The sequence below is a fragment of the Parasteatoda tepidariorum genome, chromosome 1 (genome assembly GCF_982258835.1).
Source record: "Parasteatoda tepidariorum strain Cologne lab strain chromosome 1, Ptep-v5.0, whole genome shotgun sequence".
Taxonomy (NCBI): domain Eukaryota; kingdom Metazoa; phylum Arthropoda; class Arachnida; order Araneae; family Theridiidae; genus Parasteatoda; species Parasteatoda tepidariorum.
This window is the reverse complement of record NC_141755.1, coordinates 111,973,601-111,994,503: the sequence shown is the minus strand read 5'-3', so window position 1 is coordinate 111,994,503 and position 20,903 is coordinate 111,973,601. Positions and strand designations below refer to the sequence as shown.

General features: G+C 28.5%; 1 protein-coding gene across 2 annotated transcripts in view; it reads left to right on the top strand.

Moving 5' to 3' along the window:
• Positions 1 to 20,692, top strand: part of LOC107439264 (lamin) — a 34,575-nt gene extending 13,883 nt beyond the window's left edge. Inside the window, exons 5-11 of one of the 2 annotated variants that reach the window (XM_043051211.3) lie at positions 958 to 1,083; positions 4,145 to 4,365; positions 7,226 to 7,427; positions 8,492 to 8,596; positions 14,092 to 14,208; positions 16,349 to 16,417; positions 17,838 to 20,692. In XM_043051211.3, coding sequence (XP_042907145.3) covers positions 958 to 1,083; positions 4,145 to 4,365; positions 7,226 to 7,427; positions 8,492 to 8,596; positions 14,092 to 14,208; positions 16,349 to 16,417 — 840 coding nt within the window. In that variant the 3' untranslated portion in view covers positions 17,838 to 20,692. Of the gene's footprint in view, positions 1 to 957; positions 1,084 to 4,144; positions 4,366 to 7,225; positions 7,428 to 8,491; positions 8,597 to 14,091; positions 14,209 to 14,944; positions 15,093 to 16,348; positions 16,418 to 17,837 lie in introns of those variants that run through there. The other variant, XM_087150425.1, reaches the window with a different exon arrangement.
• The last annotated feature ends 211 nt before the right edge of the window (positions 20,693 to 20,903 follow it).

Below are 20,903 nucleotides of genomic sequence, written 5' to 3'. Positions count from 1 at the left end.
AGTTCGGGAAAGGGGCAGGCAGGGCGGGCCGCCCTTTGAAAAATGCTTAGGGAGAACACTGGTTAATAGTGAATAAATTATAGTCAACAATTAACCAGTAATCTGTCCATTCATGTTCTTAAATGAAAGTGATTTATGAATGAGTTTTGATAGCAGGATTTTTATAGAAAAGTTTTATCATGACTCTTTAATTTGCTTTCTTCCTTAATTTACTTAAAATTTTATTTCCATGTTTTGGTGGGCCAATTGTTGTTATAGTTTATTTGGTAAGGTTGATTTTTTGCTAACTTTGAAGTCCATAATAATATTATTTGCTTAAATATTTATAAATATTGAAGAACCATTTGTTACTCAAAAGAATAAATGAAAGTACAAGGAATTTATTTGCTTTATATGATGAGTGCTTTAAGTTTTATTCTTAACATTAACTTTCTGAGTCAGTATTCTTCCAAATTTTCAAGCTTGTACTTTCCTGCAATAGAATAACTGCTTCTCTTATGTTGCTATTTCATGTTAAAGCAGTGCATAGCAGGAAAAAGTCAGTCCAATTTTAGACATAGTCAAAAGGATTTGAAGATTGATACTACTAAAAAAGTGGCCGGATTCATGACATAACTTTAATTTCTGGTCATCCTACTTAAACAGAGACATATTAACCCTACTACTATCACCCTGGCACACAGTTCCTGTTTACCTTCTTGTACTGAAAAGAACTTTCGTAGGGCAATGGGGGATTCTTTGCTTGGTGGGGATATTTTATGCAAATTTACGCATATAGTTAGTCTTTTAAAGGGTTAATGAAACACAATTCATTATACTGAATGTGCGAATTCTTCCTCATTATGTCATAGTTTATTGTTTAAAATGACTGAAAACGTTTTTACCTTTGTAATTTTGTAGACAATTTTTTTTTCATTCTGTATTTCTGTTCTAATAATTTGTGAATGTATTTGTTAGATTGCAGATCTACAAAAAAAACTTGATCGCTACACAGAATCTTCTACATCTTACAGAGATGAACTCAGGACTTATAAGACTAAAGTGGATAGTCTTAATTCAAAGAATGCTAATTTGGAAGCCACCGTTTGTATATATTTATTTGAAAAATTATGTTTTTTGTTTACAAATTAATTTGTTTACATGCATGTAAGTCATTGCAAATTAATCCCAACCTAATCCAATGAATAATTCTTAATCAAGGTTTTCCACTCCACAGTAAAAACCTGGATACCTAAAATAACAGGGAATTTTGATTTTTTTTTTCTTAACAAACTGGGAAAATACAGGGAATTTCGTTTCTTATTTTCGTCTTTTAAAAAATGGTGACCACTCAAAGCCAAATCTATGGCATATTTAAGGATGATATTTCAGCTATATTAAACTATTTTATTTACTCCGGCATTATTTGTTTTAAATATGTTCACCTGTACCTTTTTTCTCTAAGTTTCTCCGGTAATAAAATTTAGTATAGTTAATACAATATAGCTCACACAAAAGTGCAGTCTGTTTCCTCTTAATATATTGTGTATAATATCTGGAGGGAAAACACAGTGAATTTTTTTTTCCATGTTTGAGTGGCAACCCTCAGGGGTCTGTCCAGGCCGAATTTACTACCGTTTAGCGGTACCTTCACAAATTCAATTTTAGGTGAAACGGTAGTTTCACAAATTCAACTTTAGGAAAAACGGTAGTTTCACAAAATACTTTTTCTTAAAATTTTATTTTTTTATCCTTTAAGAAACGATAAATCTATATTTTTACCATGTTTTTGTATTGATTTTGTAATATAATTTTTAATTTTTCACAAATTATGTCTAAATTTTCACAAAATAGGTACCTTTCAGAAAAACCTAGACAGACCCCTGACCCTGTTAATGCAAAGTTTATTGTCATAGCTATCTGGTATCATAAAAGACTGTGAAACTTACTTATTTTGAAACTAAAGTCTCTTCAAATTTTAAAATTCTATAGGTCATCGTTGCTGAAATAAATCATAATGATAGCTTTTCCAGTTAAAAGTTTTGAGAATTATTTTGTAGTGTATCTACCACCACAAAAATATAATTCCAATTCACTAGTATATGCTCTCTACATTGTTGACTTTCGGATGTGATGTGAACATGCGTACCTTGGCAGAAAATCCCACTTCGATATGAACACCCCTATCTTGGCAGTAACGCCCACTTCGATGGATGATCCACATTTTTAAAAAATTTTTTTAGAATGTCCGGCCAATTTAAAAGAACAAAAAGGATAAAATAACAAGAAAAACAAGGCAAAAAGAGATGAATAGAATAGAATGCATAGTGACATGCTTAGCCTACATGGGCCCTAGCCGCCCAGTAGCGTCCACACACAGTAGTGGAGATGAACGCAGGACAGACAGAAATATGGGTCCACATGAACAGTTGACTTGCTACTCGTGACTGTGGCATTATCCACCTCCTTGCGTTGTTGCTACTCAGTCTCGATCACACACAACGTCAGCCTGCATACACTCGACTGCTAAAGGCAACACAGGAACAACCATGACCGTGAACTTAATACAGCTCTTTAAATCAACAAAAGTACAGTGATCTTAATACAGCTCTCCCGGCTTCTCACAAAACAGCAATGAATCAACTAGTGATATCCGTTCATCGAATTCTTTCACACATATAATTCTGGTGGGGGAGTACTGTAGTGTATCTACCACTACACAAATACAATTCCAATTTACTAGAATATAAGACATGTTAACTCAATTCTATGGTGGGGCTACCTTTTCATAGATCGATAACAGCTCTCCCCACATATTTCTTGAGAGATTAAGGGAGTCTCTTTAGGGTTTAAAGTTAAAACATATGATCAGATGCTGAAAGAAAAAAACTTTCTTATTTTTGACTGAATGTTTAACAAAATAGCATGTAAAAGCAAAATGTATGGCAACATTTTAAAGACATATGCTTGTAGATACTATTTATGTATTAATAATAGCTTTTGCATTGCAAAATTGTAAGCATTTTTCCTAAGTTTGTTCCTTGTATTATTAAAAGTTGAAACACCATTATATAAAAAAAAAATTTAAGTTATAAAACCTTTTCATAAAAAATATTAAAAGTTAAAACACCTGTAAATAATTTCTAGATCTAACTAAATTTCTTAAAAAATTATATTGCATTAAATTGGATTTTAAATTTTTGACAAATTTTTAAAATGTTTTTTATAACATCAAATGTTAAAACCAATTTTGATAAATCAAGTTTTTGACTGAATTTCCAAAAAGATAAGTTGTTAACACCATTTAAAAAAAAAAAGACACTTTTAAAACAAATATTTATATTTAAGAAAAAATAATTTTCATCCCCCAAAATTTGTAAAAGTTAGTACTTTTAAACCTTTTTTCATAAACCAACAAAAAAAAAGATATTTTCCTGCATATTTAATGCTTGAAAGTAAAAGTATTGCTCAATCTTAAAGATTAGACACTCATAAAGAATATTTATTTTCAAAAATATAGTTTCCTGGGTGCAAGTTTGTTAAAAATTATTCCTTAACTGTCTCAATGTAAGATTAAGGTTAAGGCACATTTTCATAAAAAAAAAAATTTAAAAAAACATTTCTGATTTTTTCTGGATTTCTTTAAAAGTTAAAACTTTAAAGTAAAGATTTTAAAGATACTCTTGTAAACACTATTTTGTCTCCCAAAAATAGTAGTCATTGTGGAATTGTGTGATAATTTTATCTAAAATTATTGTTTTCCACAATGCAGATTTGAAAGAATTGTTTCCTAATTGTCTCTTTTAATGTAAATTTAGGAACACATTTTTACATTAAAAACCTTTTAAGGAGAAGTTCATAGAACTGTTTTAACAACTGTTTTAAACAAACACTTGTGGAAAATATTTGTTCTAAAAAAGTAAAGTGAATTGTAATTAGTAAATGTTATTTCTAAGGTTTCTTTTGTAGTCTTGAAAGTTAAAACACGTTCTCACAAAAATGTCTCTCCACTTCGACTGAATTTTTAAGAAAAGGTTCAACTCAAACATGAAATGCATAGACACTCAATTTTTTTTTTAATTAGTAGCATTTTTATTTTATTTTTAATCTTTGTTGTTCAGTAATGTAATGTTTAATTCAAAAGACATTTTATTCATTTATTTAGAATTCATCTTTGTTGCACAGAATCAAAGATTTAGAAAAGATGCTTGAACAAGAAAGAGAATGGCATAAAGAAGCTTTAAATTCAAAAGATGAAGAGCTCAAAAATCTTCGTTCAGAAATGGAGCGTCAACTTGTCGAATACCGTGATCTTTTGGACATTAAAGTAGCCTTAGATTTAGAAATAGCTGCTTATCGAAAGCTACTCGAAGGGGAAGAAATAAGGTGAGAAACGCTCTAGATTATTTGTATTTATGTTCCAAATGTGTCTTCTTGAACTGGCATTATTTTTTATTTATGAACATAAACTGTTTCACAAAATAGTATATAAACATTCTTTTTTCAACATTATCACCATTAACTTTGAAACTTTTCTCAAGTTGTGGCAAGATCTTTTGGATCCCATCTTAAAAGAACTCTGCCGTTTGATTGTTAAACCAGTTGGTAATAGTCTCTTTCAAAATGTCATCATTTTCCATGACTTCCACCAAGAAATTACTTAAGTTTTCCAAACAGGTGAAAATCTGATGATGCTATGTCAGGGCTATATGGTGGATGATGCAGTACTTCCCGATGAAAATTGGCCAGTTGTGTTAACCAAGCATTGTCATGAAGTAGTCCCCATTGGCGATTTTGATTTATGTTCTGCTGTCAACATTTAAGCACCCATCTTTTAACATTTAAGCTCAACCCTTTTTTCTTTTTTTTTTTGTAATGAAGTTTGTCAATAACAATGTTATAAGCTACTGATCTTGAAACCTGTAGCTGAGGAAGCTTGTTAATAGCGAAGCGCCTGCTTCATCTAATTTTCTCATCAATGTTTTGTATCCAGTCTTTGTTCATAACAGTATGCCGTCCAGATCGTTTATTTTTTATTTTTATCAAGAAGATTTGTTGTTGTTCTTTTATTAAAAAGCCTACACCTGCAGTTCCCAGTTTCTTTCAGTTCTGGAACCCTAAATAATCAACCTTCTTTCGGCGGAACTCAGACTTTACGAATAAAGTTTATTAAGGTAATTGTGAATGGTTTTAACCAATAAAAAACTATTTAAAAAATATTTGATTAGAGGAAAGTAGATTTTTCATCATTTTATCAATAATAATCTTAAATTAGGTTTTATTTCCGACCGCTAATTCTGCAGTCTTTGTCCTATATTGATCTGTCTATTCTATCTGTTCTATTTGTTCTACTTATGAATTTGTTTTCGGTGTATATACTTAAGCTGAAAATGAATAAAATAAACCGAATTGTGGTTTACTTCAAAATGAAAACTGCTGATGAAAATGGTTGTAATGGAAACATATTTCCTCATTAAAGAATTATTTTATTATGGTTTGAAAAGCGCGATAGGAAATACTAACGCAATATTTTATGAATCTTTTTGTTACAAGGAAACTGCCTTGTTACTGGGTTTTATTTTTTTTCCTAAACAAAAAATAATAATTTGGTAAAAGCAAATTTGAGTTCCATTTCCATCAAACTATCCATAAAAGGATTCTGTAGTTTTTACCTCCATTTTGCATAAATGCTTATTAGTTTTGTTTTAAAAAAAAATTATCGAAGGTAAATGTGTCTTGGTTTTTTAAAGAGGTGTTATTTTATCTTATAAATTTAAGAATAAGAAGTTGAAAATGAAAGAACCCGCATATCCACTGATTGGCTAATCAGTAGCGGAAATTTGTGAAGTGATAACCTAAATTATGAAGAAAAATTAATCACGTTACTAATCATTGCTACAAATGTAATAGGATGGTTGCATCAAATCAACCAAATCTGTGCTCATTGTTTAACTCTAGTTGTGTCATGGGATGACTTCATAAAAGTTCGATGTAGAGTTTTCACCGGGAGTTGCAACCGAACCACAATGACAGTGTTTTCCTCACAGGAGAGGACAGTTTTTACTCAACTTTTCACCTACTTGTGCAAGATGATCAGCAGTTTGTGATTGGTGGATGATGTCGGATCTCGATGTTTAAAAGCGGAGACTTGCTCTCTTTCTAATACTACTGTCATGTAAGATTTTTCAAGAAATGGAGTTCATTCTCTTGTCTTGATTATGTGTAGCAATTTGTATGTTCTTTTTCAACAAATTCATTTTTAATTTTGTTAAAACTTAGTTGAGGAACCTACAGGGTATCTAGCTCCTGAAAAGTCATGGAAAATTATGAATTTCAGTATTGAACAAAATTTGTCATGATTTCAACTATTTTTTTAAAACAATCTTGGAAAGTCATGGATTTAGGTCACCAAAAAATCTAATTTTTAAACCTCCGCCCCATTTCATGGTGTTCCGATTATCTGAATTTGTAACAAAATCCCCACTCACAGCCATATTTTATTGAAATATAAAATATCTTTATCATGTTCTTTATAAATTATGGTTTTCTTTCAAAAAAGGAAAGAAAAAAAATCATTACTACTAGGGCGAAGTATCTTTTAAAGTTCTCTGATTTCAGAATTTTTATTATTATTATTTATTTTATCGATTTGAAATTCCAGCTGAACTGTCATTGGCGAATTTTTATTATTCTGAAATAAGAACTGAAAATTCAGGAGTATTTCTTTCCTTTCTGATGAATAAGAAAAGTATCTTTAGAATATAATTCTACAGAAAAATGAAAAACGAAATTATTTGCTTTAGTATTTTTTTCAGATATTTTATTGATTCAACTCTTTCTTTACTCTATTTTTTAAATTGAAGAGCTATAAATATGAAGATGCAGAGTATATCAGTTTTGGTTATACCTATCATTTCAATTAATATTATTATAATGCTTTTTTAAATTTATTGTGGTGTTTTTGTTGGAGAAAATAGTAATTTCATTAAGTCATGAAAAGTTCTCGGAATTAGTCATGGAAAATCTTGGATGTGGAAATCTAAAATGTAGCAGATATTCTGAACGTAGTTTTAATTTCTCACAACCACGCGGAAGCCGGTGATAAGGGCCAGCTGCCTGTTTTAAAACATTTTTATCTATTGTTGATTTTCCTGTGTTTAACTTTGCGCAATTTAATTTCTATACCTGGTTTATAAAATGTGGAATAAACTGTACGTTAACTAAATCTGTTATATATGATTTTCAGGCTTAATATTAGCCCTACAAACTCACGGGGCAGCAGTCCATCCCCTCTTCAGCCTAGGTCCAATCCCATGAGGGGTGTCAAACGCAGGCGAATGTTTGCCGAATCTGAAAAGTCAGATGTTCAAACATCGTCAGGTGATATTGAAATTTCTGATCATGACGTCAATGGAAAATTTGTAAAAATTCATAACAAAGGAAAGCAGGCAAGTAATTTTTTTATTCTTCATATGCAAAATGAAATGTTTTGCTGTTATTGATTTTATATAGATTTCTGATGTAGTTAGTTAATTAAAATATGTTATTTAATTAAAATATCTGGATTATTAATTCATCATTTCATATAAAATACAATGGTGTTACTATTGAGTAATAAAAATTAGGCTTTTAAGAATTTTCTTAATAATCTGTTTAAAATGAATTTTTTATCCTTAACAATTAAGAGTCTTGGAATTTTGTTACAGCCAATCTACAATATTTTTCTTCGTTTTGATAGGAACAGGAAGTGAAAAGAAATGAAAGCAAAGAACACTACCTCATTTTCCCATTTTTCACCAAATTATTTTCAAAAAGACAATGGAAATGAATTTAAAATTTTACTAAAACTGAAAAAATGATTTGGAGTAATGAATTTATTTTTTGATGATTTTATGATGAAGTATGAAATTTTAGATTTTTTTTTTTTAATTTGGCATTTTTACCTAAGTGTTACTTTTTATTTAATAGTAAAATTCATGCATAATTTTGTATATATATATATATATATCAGGGATCTGTCCAGGCCGAATTTACTACCGTTTAGCGGTACCTTCACAAATTCAATTTTAGGTAAAACGGTAGTTTCACAAATTCAACTTTGGAAGAACGGTAGTTTCACAAAGTACTTTTTCTTAAAATTTTATTTTTGTATCCCTTAAGAAACGATAAATCTATATTTTTACCATGTTTTTGTGTTGACTTTTTAATATAATTTTTAATTTTTCACAAATTATGTCAAAATTTTCACAAAATAGGTACCTTTCAGAAAAACCTAGACAGACCCCTGTATATATATATAGGGACAGAGAGAGAGATAATTAAGTAATGTATACACTTAAAAACAGTGATAATTTAAATTGCATTCATTAACGATAATTTCTATTTACTATATTTCTGTGTTATAGCCAGTTGGATAGTTGGCTTACTATGTGTTAAGTGGTTGGTGTAAAAGTATTTTACCTTTTTAAGCAGAAAATAGAGATAATTTCAACAAAAATTTTATTCTTATTAGGAGTTGTCTCTGGGTAGTTGGCAGTTGGTTCAAAAAAGTGAAGGAGCTGAAGTGACGTATAAATTTCCAAGAGCAGCTGTCATTAAACCCAATACCACCGTCACTGTAAGATATCTTTTACATACTATAACAAATATTTTTCGTTTTGATATGCCAGTTAAAATTAGCAAGTTTTCATTATAAATTCACCAAATGTGTAGGTCTCATTTTTTTTTAAAAAAAAATTACTTTGCTATTTAAATAAGTATCATTTTTCATTAAAATTTTTAGGTTCTTAGAAAATCTATATTTTTAACATTTTCAGTAAAAGGAATATGATTAAATATACTTTTTAAACAGGACAATTTGATTTCAGATTAATTAATGCTTGCTAATAAACATATTATTGCAAAATAACCACTAATATGTTCTTTTCAAATTAGAGTTTGCTTAATAGCTTTTCCTATGAGTTTAGTATTTATGTTACAGCTGCAAATTTAAAAATATTTTGCTACTGCCATGACTTAATTTACATCTCATATCAAGAAACTGTTACCTTATTTCGTGATATGTAATTTATGTAAAATATTTCATGGGCTAAAATTCAATTTTATGGATTCAAAATGGATAATAAAAAAATATCTTCCATTCCTCCCAATTACAGGATATCTTTCATCGAGTCTCTTGTTTTGCAATTAGTCACAACTGTTTCTGATGGAACCTCCTATAATAAACTAAAAGCTTTTTTTTTGTATCTATACATGATAAATTAGAGTAAATTGAGAGAAAGTGTTTAACACTCGCATAAATTCTAAGTAACTTTTCATGTACATTAATGTTTGTCGAGTTCGATTGTTTTTAGGTCCAATCATGCTGATCATCAAATGTACAATTTTTATTTTTTTAATCTTGCTTCTAAATTGCTATTTTGTTAGGCATAAACAGACCACATGGAAATTTATTTTTATATTATGTTTTTAATATTCTTCTATTTTTAAGGTTATAAAACTGTTTCAACATTTTATCTTAGTCTTAAAATGATTTTGAAATTTTAAATTGTTATTTAACTTATTTATGTTGTACTGCAACATATTTTTATTTAAAATGTGCTATTTTTGAGGAAGAATATTGTACTGTACACATTCAAACTCTGTTATTAAGCTCAACAATATGTGAATCAGAGGACGTGTCACTTTTTTTACAATTACAATTGAGAGAAAATAAAGTGAATAGTGCAGCTTCGTTTTTTGTAATATAATAATCAGGGTGTCCACCCCACAGGGAAAACCTAGAAAATACAGGGAATTTTGATTTTCTTCTTGTTTACAAACTAAGAAAATACAGGGAATTTTGTTTCTCATTTTTGTCTTTTAAACAAGTAATGTAAAAAAAAAATTTTTAATGTCGATTCCTACTTAGGTCAAAAATGAAATTTTATTTTACTTGCATTTTATTAAATAATAAAAAAAATTTCTCCCATCTAAAACTAAAATTAATTAATTAATCAGGGATGTGACTCTTCTGCGAATTCGCGGATTTCTGCTTTTTTTCAGATTTTTCCATTTTTTCCGCTAATTTCCACTGAAATTTTTTTTTTGCACAAGTTAAAATATTTTATGAGCAATTAAATTTTCTGCGAAGGGAAAGTATTGAAGTCCTCATTCCTCCCTCAAACATTGACTTTCGTATTTACCTGATTTAAAAGTTGAACGTTGCAATTCTTAATCAGGCGATTTAAATGTCGTAGATTGCGATTCTTATTTACGAGACTTAAAAATCCAATATCGCGATTTGTAACTACGCACTTTTAAAACCCTATGTAGTGATTCGTATTCACGCGAGCTTAAAATCCAATGTCATGATTCGTTTTTGCGGTTGTAATATCAAACATTGATTTTCTTATTTATACATGCTTAAAAATTAGACAGTGGGATTCGTATTCGCGCTATTCAAAAATTATGCATCGTGATTCGTATTGACGTGATCTAAAAATTACGCATCAAGATTTGTATTTTCGCATTTTTTGAATTCGATATAGAGTTTCATATTCACGTGATTAAAAAGCCTCATTTCGGGATTCATATTCTCTTAATTTAAAATCATGCATGTGATTCATATTCTTTTAATTTAAAATCATGCATGTGATTCATATTTATATATTCATGCAATTTTAAAATTAATCATCGGGATTTATAATCACATGGTTTACAAGTTTAAAAATTGTACTTTTTTTAAATCAAATTTATATATATATACATACCGTCCAACTGCTACGGAATTTACGTAGTTTCAGAAATCTTCTTTTCAGACGGTAGCAAAATTAATGTCTTAATATTTAAAAAAAATTAATTTTAGCGTAACTTGTCCACTATTACTTATAAAAGTGCAGGCCATATGGCTAGATTCTTAAGTTCTGATAAAAGTTTTATGAGAGATCCATTTGCTTTAAAAATTTCTACTTTGGTTCGCTACCACTAGAAAGAATTATTTTCAAAATCCTCATAAGTTGGAGGGTATGTATGTATATATAAATATATATATATATATATATATATATATATATATATATATATATATATATATATATATATATATATATATATATATATATATATATATATCAGGGTTTAAGCTGAGGCTAAAAATTCATTAGCAAAAAAGCTAAAATCTGAAAAAAAGTTTTAGCAAAATGCTAAAATGCCATTAGGCTCATAAAATTACTTTATATCAAACAAGTACTGTAAGTTATCTGACAAAGAATAGCTTAATGTACAAGAATATCAAAAAGAATACCTATAACAAAAAAAAAACACATTTATTATTTATCAAAACATTTTGGTTTATAATTAGCAATCTTCCTTTCTTTCATGTTTGCCCATTTTACAAATGCTTCTTGAAAGTTAAATGCACTTTCAGGGCCCTCAATATTAATCATTAACAAATTGTTTACATGGTTGATTAACAACCTGTTTCGAATATTAGTTTTAATCAAATTAAGGCAGCTAAAGCCCCTTTCACAGTCAACAGTGTGCATTGGTATTGTTGCACAATACTCTATAACAGAAGTTATTAATGGGTACAGTTCGGACACATCATTGGTATATAAAAATAAAAGTAATTCATTAAATGACATGTTTTTACATCGTTGCATTAGGATGTGTTTAAATAATCCCCATTCACAAAGCAATTCAGTTTCTGTAAACTGAAAATCTTTTCTGGGAGATTCCGAAAACAAATTGAAAATGCAACGGATTTCTTTAACACCATAATGCTGTAATTCTTCCGAACTATGGGGCATCCTGCTAGGTATAAATATATTGAACATTTCGATTTTATCCAAATCTCCCAATCTATCAGTAATATTTTCAATGATACATTTTAAAAAATTGTGCATCAAATTACGGAATCTTTCCCTCTGTTTCAGTCCATCTAAAATTATATGGCCCTGAAACTCAAATTTTTCACTTTCCTTCATCTAAAAAACTCATATAATGAGTGCCGGTGCCATTTTTTATTTCTTCTAAACTTGAAATACAAGCCTTCACACTTGATTGAACATATTCAAAATTTAAATTAGATTTTTGAAATATGAGGCTTAATTTATTAATGTTGAACATGATATCATTCATGATGGCAGTGGTTGCTAAAAACAAAAAAAGTAGTTATATTTTTTAACAACCCTTGAGCAACAGGACGTTTGTCTTCCATTAAAACACTAACAAGAGCTTGCCAGTTGCAATCCAGAGCTGTAACTGAATTCCCCAAAGACAACCACCGAGTTGTTAATAACTTTATGAATTTCCTTGATTTTTATTCAAGGATATCTTGAACATTCTTCAATCGCCTGGTATTTGCAGGGGAGCATTCAAGTTTTCTTCATGGATGTTAGCGTCATGGTTTTTCGCGGAAGCTTTTTTTTTTAATGAAATTTAGTAAAATCCTTTAGCAAAAATGCGAAAATGCTTTGTTGAATTTTAGCATTTTTGAGGGGTCTTTTCGCATTTTGCGAAAAAAGCTACCGTAGCGGAAACCCTGATATATATATATATATATATATATATATATATATATATATATATATATTCATTCATGAATTTCCTCTTTTTTACTTTCCAACTACTCTCATCCCTGATTAATGTATCATAAAACTATTAACGTTGAGTGCCATCCGTTACAAGTTTTAAAAAAGTGTTTTTGAACTTGAATGGATGAATAGAAAGTATTCTAATGGAAAATTTGAACAGATTTGAGTGGTAACCCTGATAATACATAACTATACAGTGGAATCTCAATCTTTCGAGTATCCCGTAAATCAGAGCCAGTAAAAAAAAAATCAGTCTTGCTCCCAAACAATGACCAACACTCTCACGGCGCACGAAACGATTACTACGATTGGTTTTACGATGATTGCTATGTCTGAATGTTGAAAAAAAAAATATTTATGAAAGATTGAAACAGGTAAACAGTGTGTTAAAACAAAATACACGAGACAATTATTTTTAAGTTTACGTAACCTGATGTAATAATATAATGAATATTGTAACTTGGTGTACTGCAGTAAATGTTCCCTGATCATCTAATGTCACTAAATTTTCTTTAAATAGTATATAATTTTCAATTAATTACTAAAATTTAAAAATTTGCTTTCTTTTCCATTTATTTAATTATTTCTTGAATTTTAAGTTTTTGGTAATTCGAGATTTCCATAGATCCGTCCCATCCACCTTGAATTATCGAGACTCTACTGTAATTATAAATGTTGTCAGCAAAAATGACTAAAATTTTAATTGTAAATTAAAGGAACAGCCTGAAACAAAATTAAAAGAAAGAATGTGCTTGAAATCTCGTTATGACTTAAAAATATAGTATGTGTACATGATTGTCAACTCTACTGGTTTCTCCAGTAGACTACTGGATTTTGCCAGTTTTACCTGGTCTACTGGTTTCTTAAAAATTCTCCTTGTTTTAGTATATTTTAGAAAATTCCCGAAAATTAGGTAAGTTTCCTGAAAAACTCCTTGTTGGAATAGATATTTTGCACATATTATTGCTTGCTTGAGTATTTAAATAAGTGTTACTAATACATAATGAAGCGAACCTCGCTTATAAATATTAGTTTAAAATGTTCAGTTAATTTTCATTCAGAACTTTCTTTTAAAATTAAATATTTTTTTAAACTATATTTGATGAATTAATTCAAAATTATGAGTAAGCATAATACATAACATTTAAAGTTCATTTAATGTCAATCATAGCTGGAAAATATTGCAATTTTTCTATTTTGATAACTATGAGAATTCCTAAAATTTCCTATGTGTAAAATATTTAGTACATTTATTGCTAAACATTATTAAATTTATATTGTTTTGTAAAATCTACTGGATTTTTTCTATCAGTGTTGGCAGCTATGTGTTTATTTTCATTATGAGGATTTATTGTAAAATATATTTTTAGTACTTTTTTGTTTGGTTTAATATTGCTTCAACAACACTATTCTGTTGTATATATATATATATATATATATATATATATATATATATATATATATATATATATATATATATATATATATATATATATATATATATATATATATATATATACTATATAATATCATTTAGGTGTGGAGTTCTGATAGTGGCACCTCTCCAAGTCCCCCAAAAGATTTAGTCATGAAAAATCAATCTTGGTGTTTATCTGATTCTCTTCTTACAACTCTTGTGAACAGCAGTGGGGAAGTAAGTTTCTCTCAAATGATTAAATTTATTTATTAAACTTTGTATAGATGCATTTGAAGAAAAAATGTGATTTGTCGTGCCAATCACACTCTGGCACATAATTAAAAATTCTTTAATGAAAAGCTTAAATAATACATACTTAGGTATCAGATGATTATCTTTTATTACTATTTTTAAATTATATTTCCTTTAATAAACATTTTGCATAAATGCTGATAAAATAAAACATATGTTATTCTCAAGAAACAGAGTCCCAGACCTCTATCTTGAAATAGATTCTTATAGATTTGAAACAGTAAGGAGTTTTACTTACTTAGGATCAATTATTACTATTGATAACAGAATGCCTCCTGAAATAAAAAAAACAGACTCTGTCTGGCAAATAGGGCTGCCTATGGACTGAAGAGATTTATTAAATCTAGGTTTCTTTCTTGAAAAGCAAATTTTTAATTTACAAAACTCTTGTCAAGCCAGTCTTGGCATGCGCTTCTGAAGCTTAGACATTGACAAAATGGGAGGGAAATTATATCACAATATTTACGAGAAAGATTTTGCGGAGCATAGTTGGCGATGTAAATGAAAACAATAACAGGAGAAGGAGATTTAACTTTGAACTGTACAAGATTTATAAACAACCTGATATTATTAAATACATAAAAATAAATAGAATGAATTGGATGGCCCACTTGATTTAAATGAGTGATGACAATACAATAAAAAATATTATGCTTTTTAGACCCACTGGAACAAGAAAGCGTTTGAAGGCCACGGTTGAGATGGGCTGACTCGGCGGTGTCTGGTTTTCTTGCAATGAATTAAAAGAATTGGAGATCAAAGATACATCGGAGGTCCATATGGAGAAATCTTCAGAGGAAGGCATTGGCCCACATTGGGCTGTCTGGCCAACTATGATGATGAATAAGCATATTGGGTACATGTGAGGGCAATAAGTATTCATCTAACTCTATTGACTAATCTAATTCAATGTTTTAAAGGAGGCAAAAGATGCAGGATTCTTTTATAGTAACAACTGTGGCCATATATATTGTAATATTTTTGAATATTCACCATTTCTTTTTGAAGATCCTCTTTTTCTGGAAGGAAATATATTCTCTGAAAAATCAACAGCACTCCCAACATTTTTTATAGCTAAACATGAAAAGCATTATGTACAGTATTTAAATTATGTGTTCCTTCATTAAATTAATACATGTTTTCTTACCTTTTGTATCCTCCTTGTTGAATAACTGAACAGGGTGCCTAGCGTTTTTAAAAAGTGCTTAAAGGTGTTTATTTTTTTATTTATGTTTTTTAAAAGCCCTTAAAGGTGCTTTTGGAGGGATTTGTAAAAAGTGCATAATTTTCTAGCTTTTAAAACGAGAATTTTTCTTTGTGTGTCGATTATACTCATAAATTACAAAAAATGCATGATTTTCAAAATTTTCTCTGAAATATTCATCAGCAATTAGTTATTTTATCATGATTATGTAAAGCTTTTGAAAATGCTTTTGAATTTTATTGATTTTATGTTTATAAATTAAGAATTTTAAATGATAGAAAATAATAATTTTTATTACTGCACAGATCCTATTTACGATTTTTTTTTTGGAAGCTGATTAAAAAAATATTCTTTGAGTGCTTAAAAAGTACTTAAAAGGTGCTTTTTTGTTGAAAAATCTGGTTATCCACCTTGAATAAAGAAATATAATTCCTATCAAATGGAATCCTATGAATTAAATGGAAATGTAGTTTATAAAACTAAATTTAAGTTCCCACTCAAAGTTATTTGTATTACACTTAACATTATAGATTTTGAAATTAAAATACAATTCATTGTTTCTTGGTTGTCACGTGTGAAAAGAAAGGATGTACAGCAGCAAAACGTTTTAGTTCATCAAGGAACCCCTCATTATTTCTTGTATGATTTTTTCTAGCGGATAATTTTCCATTCCATTAAAATGAGACTTCCCCAGAACTGCTTCAATTTCTCCCACTTCTCATTTGTATGATCAGACATATCCTGCACCCTCGGCAGACTTTTATCGTACAAAGCAAATGTTCAATTCTAAGAAATTCAAATTTTTAGAATTCAAAGGGCAAGAAAAATCTACATTTTCTTATGGAACATTTTCTATTTCAGAGTGTGGCCTCAAGAGAATCATCCAAACTGTATGAAAGCTCAGAAGTTTTTGCTGTGGATGAAGACTAAGTAAGTATTTATGCTCTGCACCATGTATTTGTATTTACTGCCAATCTGCAGCACAAATCTGTCTGCAACAGTTTGACAGACTATTGTAAAAAGTGATTTTGATCTAACATGTGTACAGCAAAATAAACACTTAAAACTATACGAAAAACTGGTAGTGTTGGTCGACAAACAAGTGTGAAAACGCTTGAATACTGTTGGGCTAATGCAGAATTATTTGAGCAGAGTGTTGAAGAAGGAATAAAGACATCCTTGCTGCAATTCAAACAAACAGTTATTTCAAACTAAATATGATGACTATCTTACAAATGGACGTAAAGGTGAAGAAACACAGACGTGCTGAATTACGTGGTTTCCTAAGAAACGTCAACACATCTCAATAGAAATAAGCAAGCTAGCATGATGCTGCTTCACAAATATAAACAATAATATGAACATCTGCAATTATCATTCTTGTAATTTAAAAAATGTTTACGATCCTATTTAATATCTGTTAAGAGTCCAAGTAATTTTTGCAGTTTACTTGTTGCTGAAAAAAATAGAGATGTAATCTAAACTTTTCTTATGTGTAAATAATGAAATTCTGGTTTATGTGAACCAAACTAAATTAACTCTATTAATTTCTTCAGGAGAGAAGATGCTCTCTTTGAATAATTATTTTAACAGAGAAATTGAATAATTAATTTGTGCTTAGGAAAAAATTCTAATTTCCAGATTTTTCGCTAAACGCGATGCGAGAAGTTTCTGGAAATCCAAGGTCCAGAAGTTCCAAGAAATCATCGATCACATTTATGTATTAAAATTCTTATAAATTTTATTTAGAAATATTAGAACTATAATTTATACTTGGCATCTCTTTCATTTGTAAATATTCTTTCTGGTACAATATTACTGGGGATTAGAGTTAAAAGTAAACCTATGCATAATTTTTCATTTAAATTATGCTGCATGTAATTTATTTAGAATTTCATGTTTTGAAAATATTAATGATTTATATTTGTAAAGACATATTTTTTTTTAAATTCGTCATTCATGATCTTACTCAAGAAATTTTCAGGATTTTTGAGTTGAGCTCATAACTGTTTTAACCACAGTCTCTCATTAAACTGCTTTTGGTAGGAATTCTTGTAAACTCGTTAATAAAATTCTAATAATTTTATTAACATACATTTACAGAATAATTTTTTAATATAATAATTTTATTAATGTACATAATAATTTTATTAATGTACATTACGTAACGTACATTTATTTTAAAATAAATTAGTAATATTTAAGTAAATTGTTTGCAGGCAATGTGGTTTCTTACAAGGCTATTTTTTAGAAACTCAAATTTGTTACAAAAACCATTTTTCTTACAATTTGTTACGTAAAACCTTTTGCATATTTTTCATTTTTGGTGATTTGTTTTTTCTTCTTCCAGGGAAGCTGTTATGAATGATGAGCTTAATTGTTTTCTACAGATCCAATGACGTGCATTTGAAAGATGAAAAGCAACCCTGACGATGATAATTACTTTAAGCCTCAAGTTTATTATCTTAGTGTGTTACACTGATATAAGTATGTAAAGAACTATAAGTTTAGTAGTGTATTTTGCATTTGTTTAAAATGTTTTAGAAATTTCTTTAATTTTAATGATTTAAACAAATACAAGATTTTTCAGTATTTTTAAGGAATTCAGTAAATTTAGTCCTTAAGTTTTCAGCAAATAAGTTTTTATTTCCCCCATGAAAATAACTTTATTTTCTTCATAATTTGAGTAGCATGTGTGTAAAATATTTGAAAATCCAGTAGAATCTCTTTTTATTTTAATGAATAAATTATTCATAATCCTAGACAATTGCAGTGATCTCAAAAAGTTCTCTAAATCAACAATTAAGTGCCTGACTTTTCTTACGATGAAGATATCCTCAGTCCAAGTCCAACGCGGCAAAGGGTTAAATAATTTAATCTTTGCTTCATTTTAAGGACAAATTTTGGTAACTATTTATTTTAATTGTTATCTCTTGAACAGACATAAAAGAAAATTATAAATATTATTCATTTTTATTTAACTTAAAAGTTTTTTTTAAATATTTTCAGAAAAAGAAAATATATGCTAATTTTATTTCATCTAGCCATTGCTGAAAGATTTTTAAATTAACAAACTATTTTTAACAATTCAAATAAAAATTTTAAAAAATAGATAGAAGCAAACATACATCTAAAATTATTATTGACAAAAGTTTAATATTCTAATCTTATTGTCATAATCAAATTCTTTTAGAAGAAGTATTAAGAAACTTTAAAATCAATTTTTACCAGTCTTAAGAGAGAAAAAAACTGTAAGTGGGCTCTATCATGAAATATAAAAATGTAAAACTAGAAAAATAAAATTTGAAATCTTAAAGAATTTTTAGTTTGATTTTGATTACAGCTGGTGAAATCAAGTGTACTAGACTGTCATACAGATATTAAATCTATTTTTTTCTTTTAAGCAGTGAACTACATTTTTTTTTAACGTTCCACCACTTTACACACATTTGTTATATATTTGTTCAAATATAATTATCATAAAAAATTCTTAAAATTAAGTCACATCGCAAGTAACAAAAAATAAATTAATATACTTGCAGAAAATAACTTTTGAACAAACTGCAATCGTTTCTAAGTTTTGTAAACTTACTAAATAAAGTTTTTTTGTTAACTTCAGTTGGGCTTAGCATCAGATTTGAAACCGACTTCTTAAATTTTATTGAAAAATACTTCTGTACTATTTATCCAAGCAAAGTCTCTGAACCAAAATCTTATAATTCTTATAATTCCCTTCAAATTTATATTTGATAAGCTGAATATTTACGTTTGTGATAACTTCCTATCTCATATCTGTATTTGATTAACTGAATGATGTCAATAATGAAACTAATTAAGGAGAAACTGATTTGCAAATCAAACTTCACTTTATTATAAAACACATTCACTTTATTACTGAACTTAAATTAAAAGTATCGACTTAAATTAAAATAAGTATCAGACAAAAGTGATTTAAAAAAAAAATATTTTTTTTTTGTTGATCAGCACGTTTAGTGTGAAACACTATTTTTAGCTTTAGTCTTCAATCAATGAGAGCTATTTTGTAAAATGTGTTATGTGTGCTTGTGATTAATTGTAACATTAGTTATCATAAATTAATGAAAAAATGAGCATAACTCAAAAAGTTATGTTAGAATTTAATGAAAGTTGTGCACATAATGTATGAAATATCATATAAATTAATCCAACAATTACGGTGCGTAGCGCTTCGTGTGTTTTTAAAAAGTGCTTAAAGGTGCTTATGCTTGTTTTTTAAAAGCCCTTAAAGGTGCTTTCTTTATTGGGTGTTTTTAAAAAAAGTACTTTATTTTCCCTTTTCGAAAATGAGTTTTTCTTTACCTTGTTGTTTTCACCGCGTATTATGCAAAAGAGTAGTTTTCACATTGTTCTGCTCAGGATTTTCACAATTCATTAAAACACAATGCATTTCGGAGTACCGTCAGTCTTTAGCCTACGAAAGCGCCAATCATTTTACATGTCTACATGAAATACTTGTGAGTCCCCATGTGATATATACTGAGCTGGGAGATACTCATGATCATATATAGTCTTTTGAAAATTATTTGTTAATGTATGTAGTGCTCAAATTTTTTTTAGTGCCTGAAAAGTACTTAAAAGGTGCTTTTTTTTGTTGAAAGATTTGACTGCTCACCGAATCAGCATGTGTATGAAATGAATGTGTCAGGTTCGAATAGAAAAAGTGCCTTCAGAACGGAGTCTCTCTAGCAACTCTTATTTGACATTATAAGCAAATTTCATTCAGATTTTTTTAAGAGCTATTTTTGTTATTTTTCATTAATTTATGATAATCATATGCTTTTGCTTATCTGCTGGTTAGAGGGCAGATTTTATGGTGCTTTATTAACATTACGGGTATATAATGTGAAAAAACTGTTTGTCTTTTGCAGAAAGAGTGTTGTTCCTCATATAATTTATACATATTGTTAATTTATCGAATCTAATACTAATACTGTTAGGATATAATTATTTATGAATGTTATGTAAACACAAGAACAAAAGTTTAATTCCTGTTCTCTTTTTAATTTGTTACTCTACTGGTGCAATGTTTATTTAAATTTTTGTTATGATGGAATGTGCATTATATTCATTGAATATTTATTTCTTGTATGCTTAAATATTGCATTTTAGTAGCTTTTCATTTAAGTACATTGTTTCGAAAATAAAATTAAATTTTGTGAAATTAAATGTTTAGTTTTTTTCTTTCTTTTCTTTAATTCATTACTAAAGTAACATGTTCCGTTCCTATCCATGCATTGACATGAACAACAGATAGTGTTAAGAGAGCGATGCTGTGTGAGAAATTTGATATTTCGAAGAAAGAAAAAAAAGTTTTAATGTATTTTTTTTTTAAAAATTCGAATAAATTATAGCTTCTCGAATCCTGAGTTATAATTAA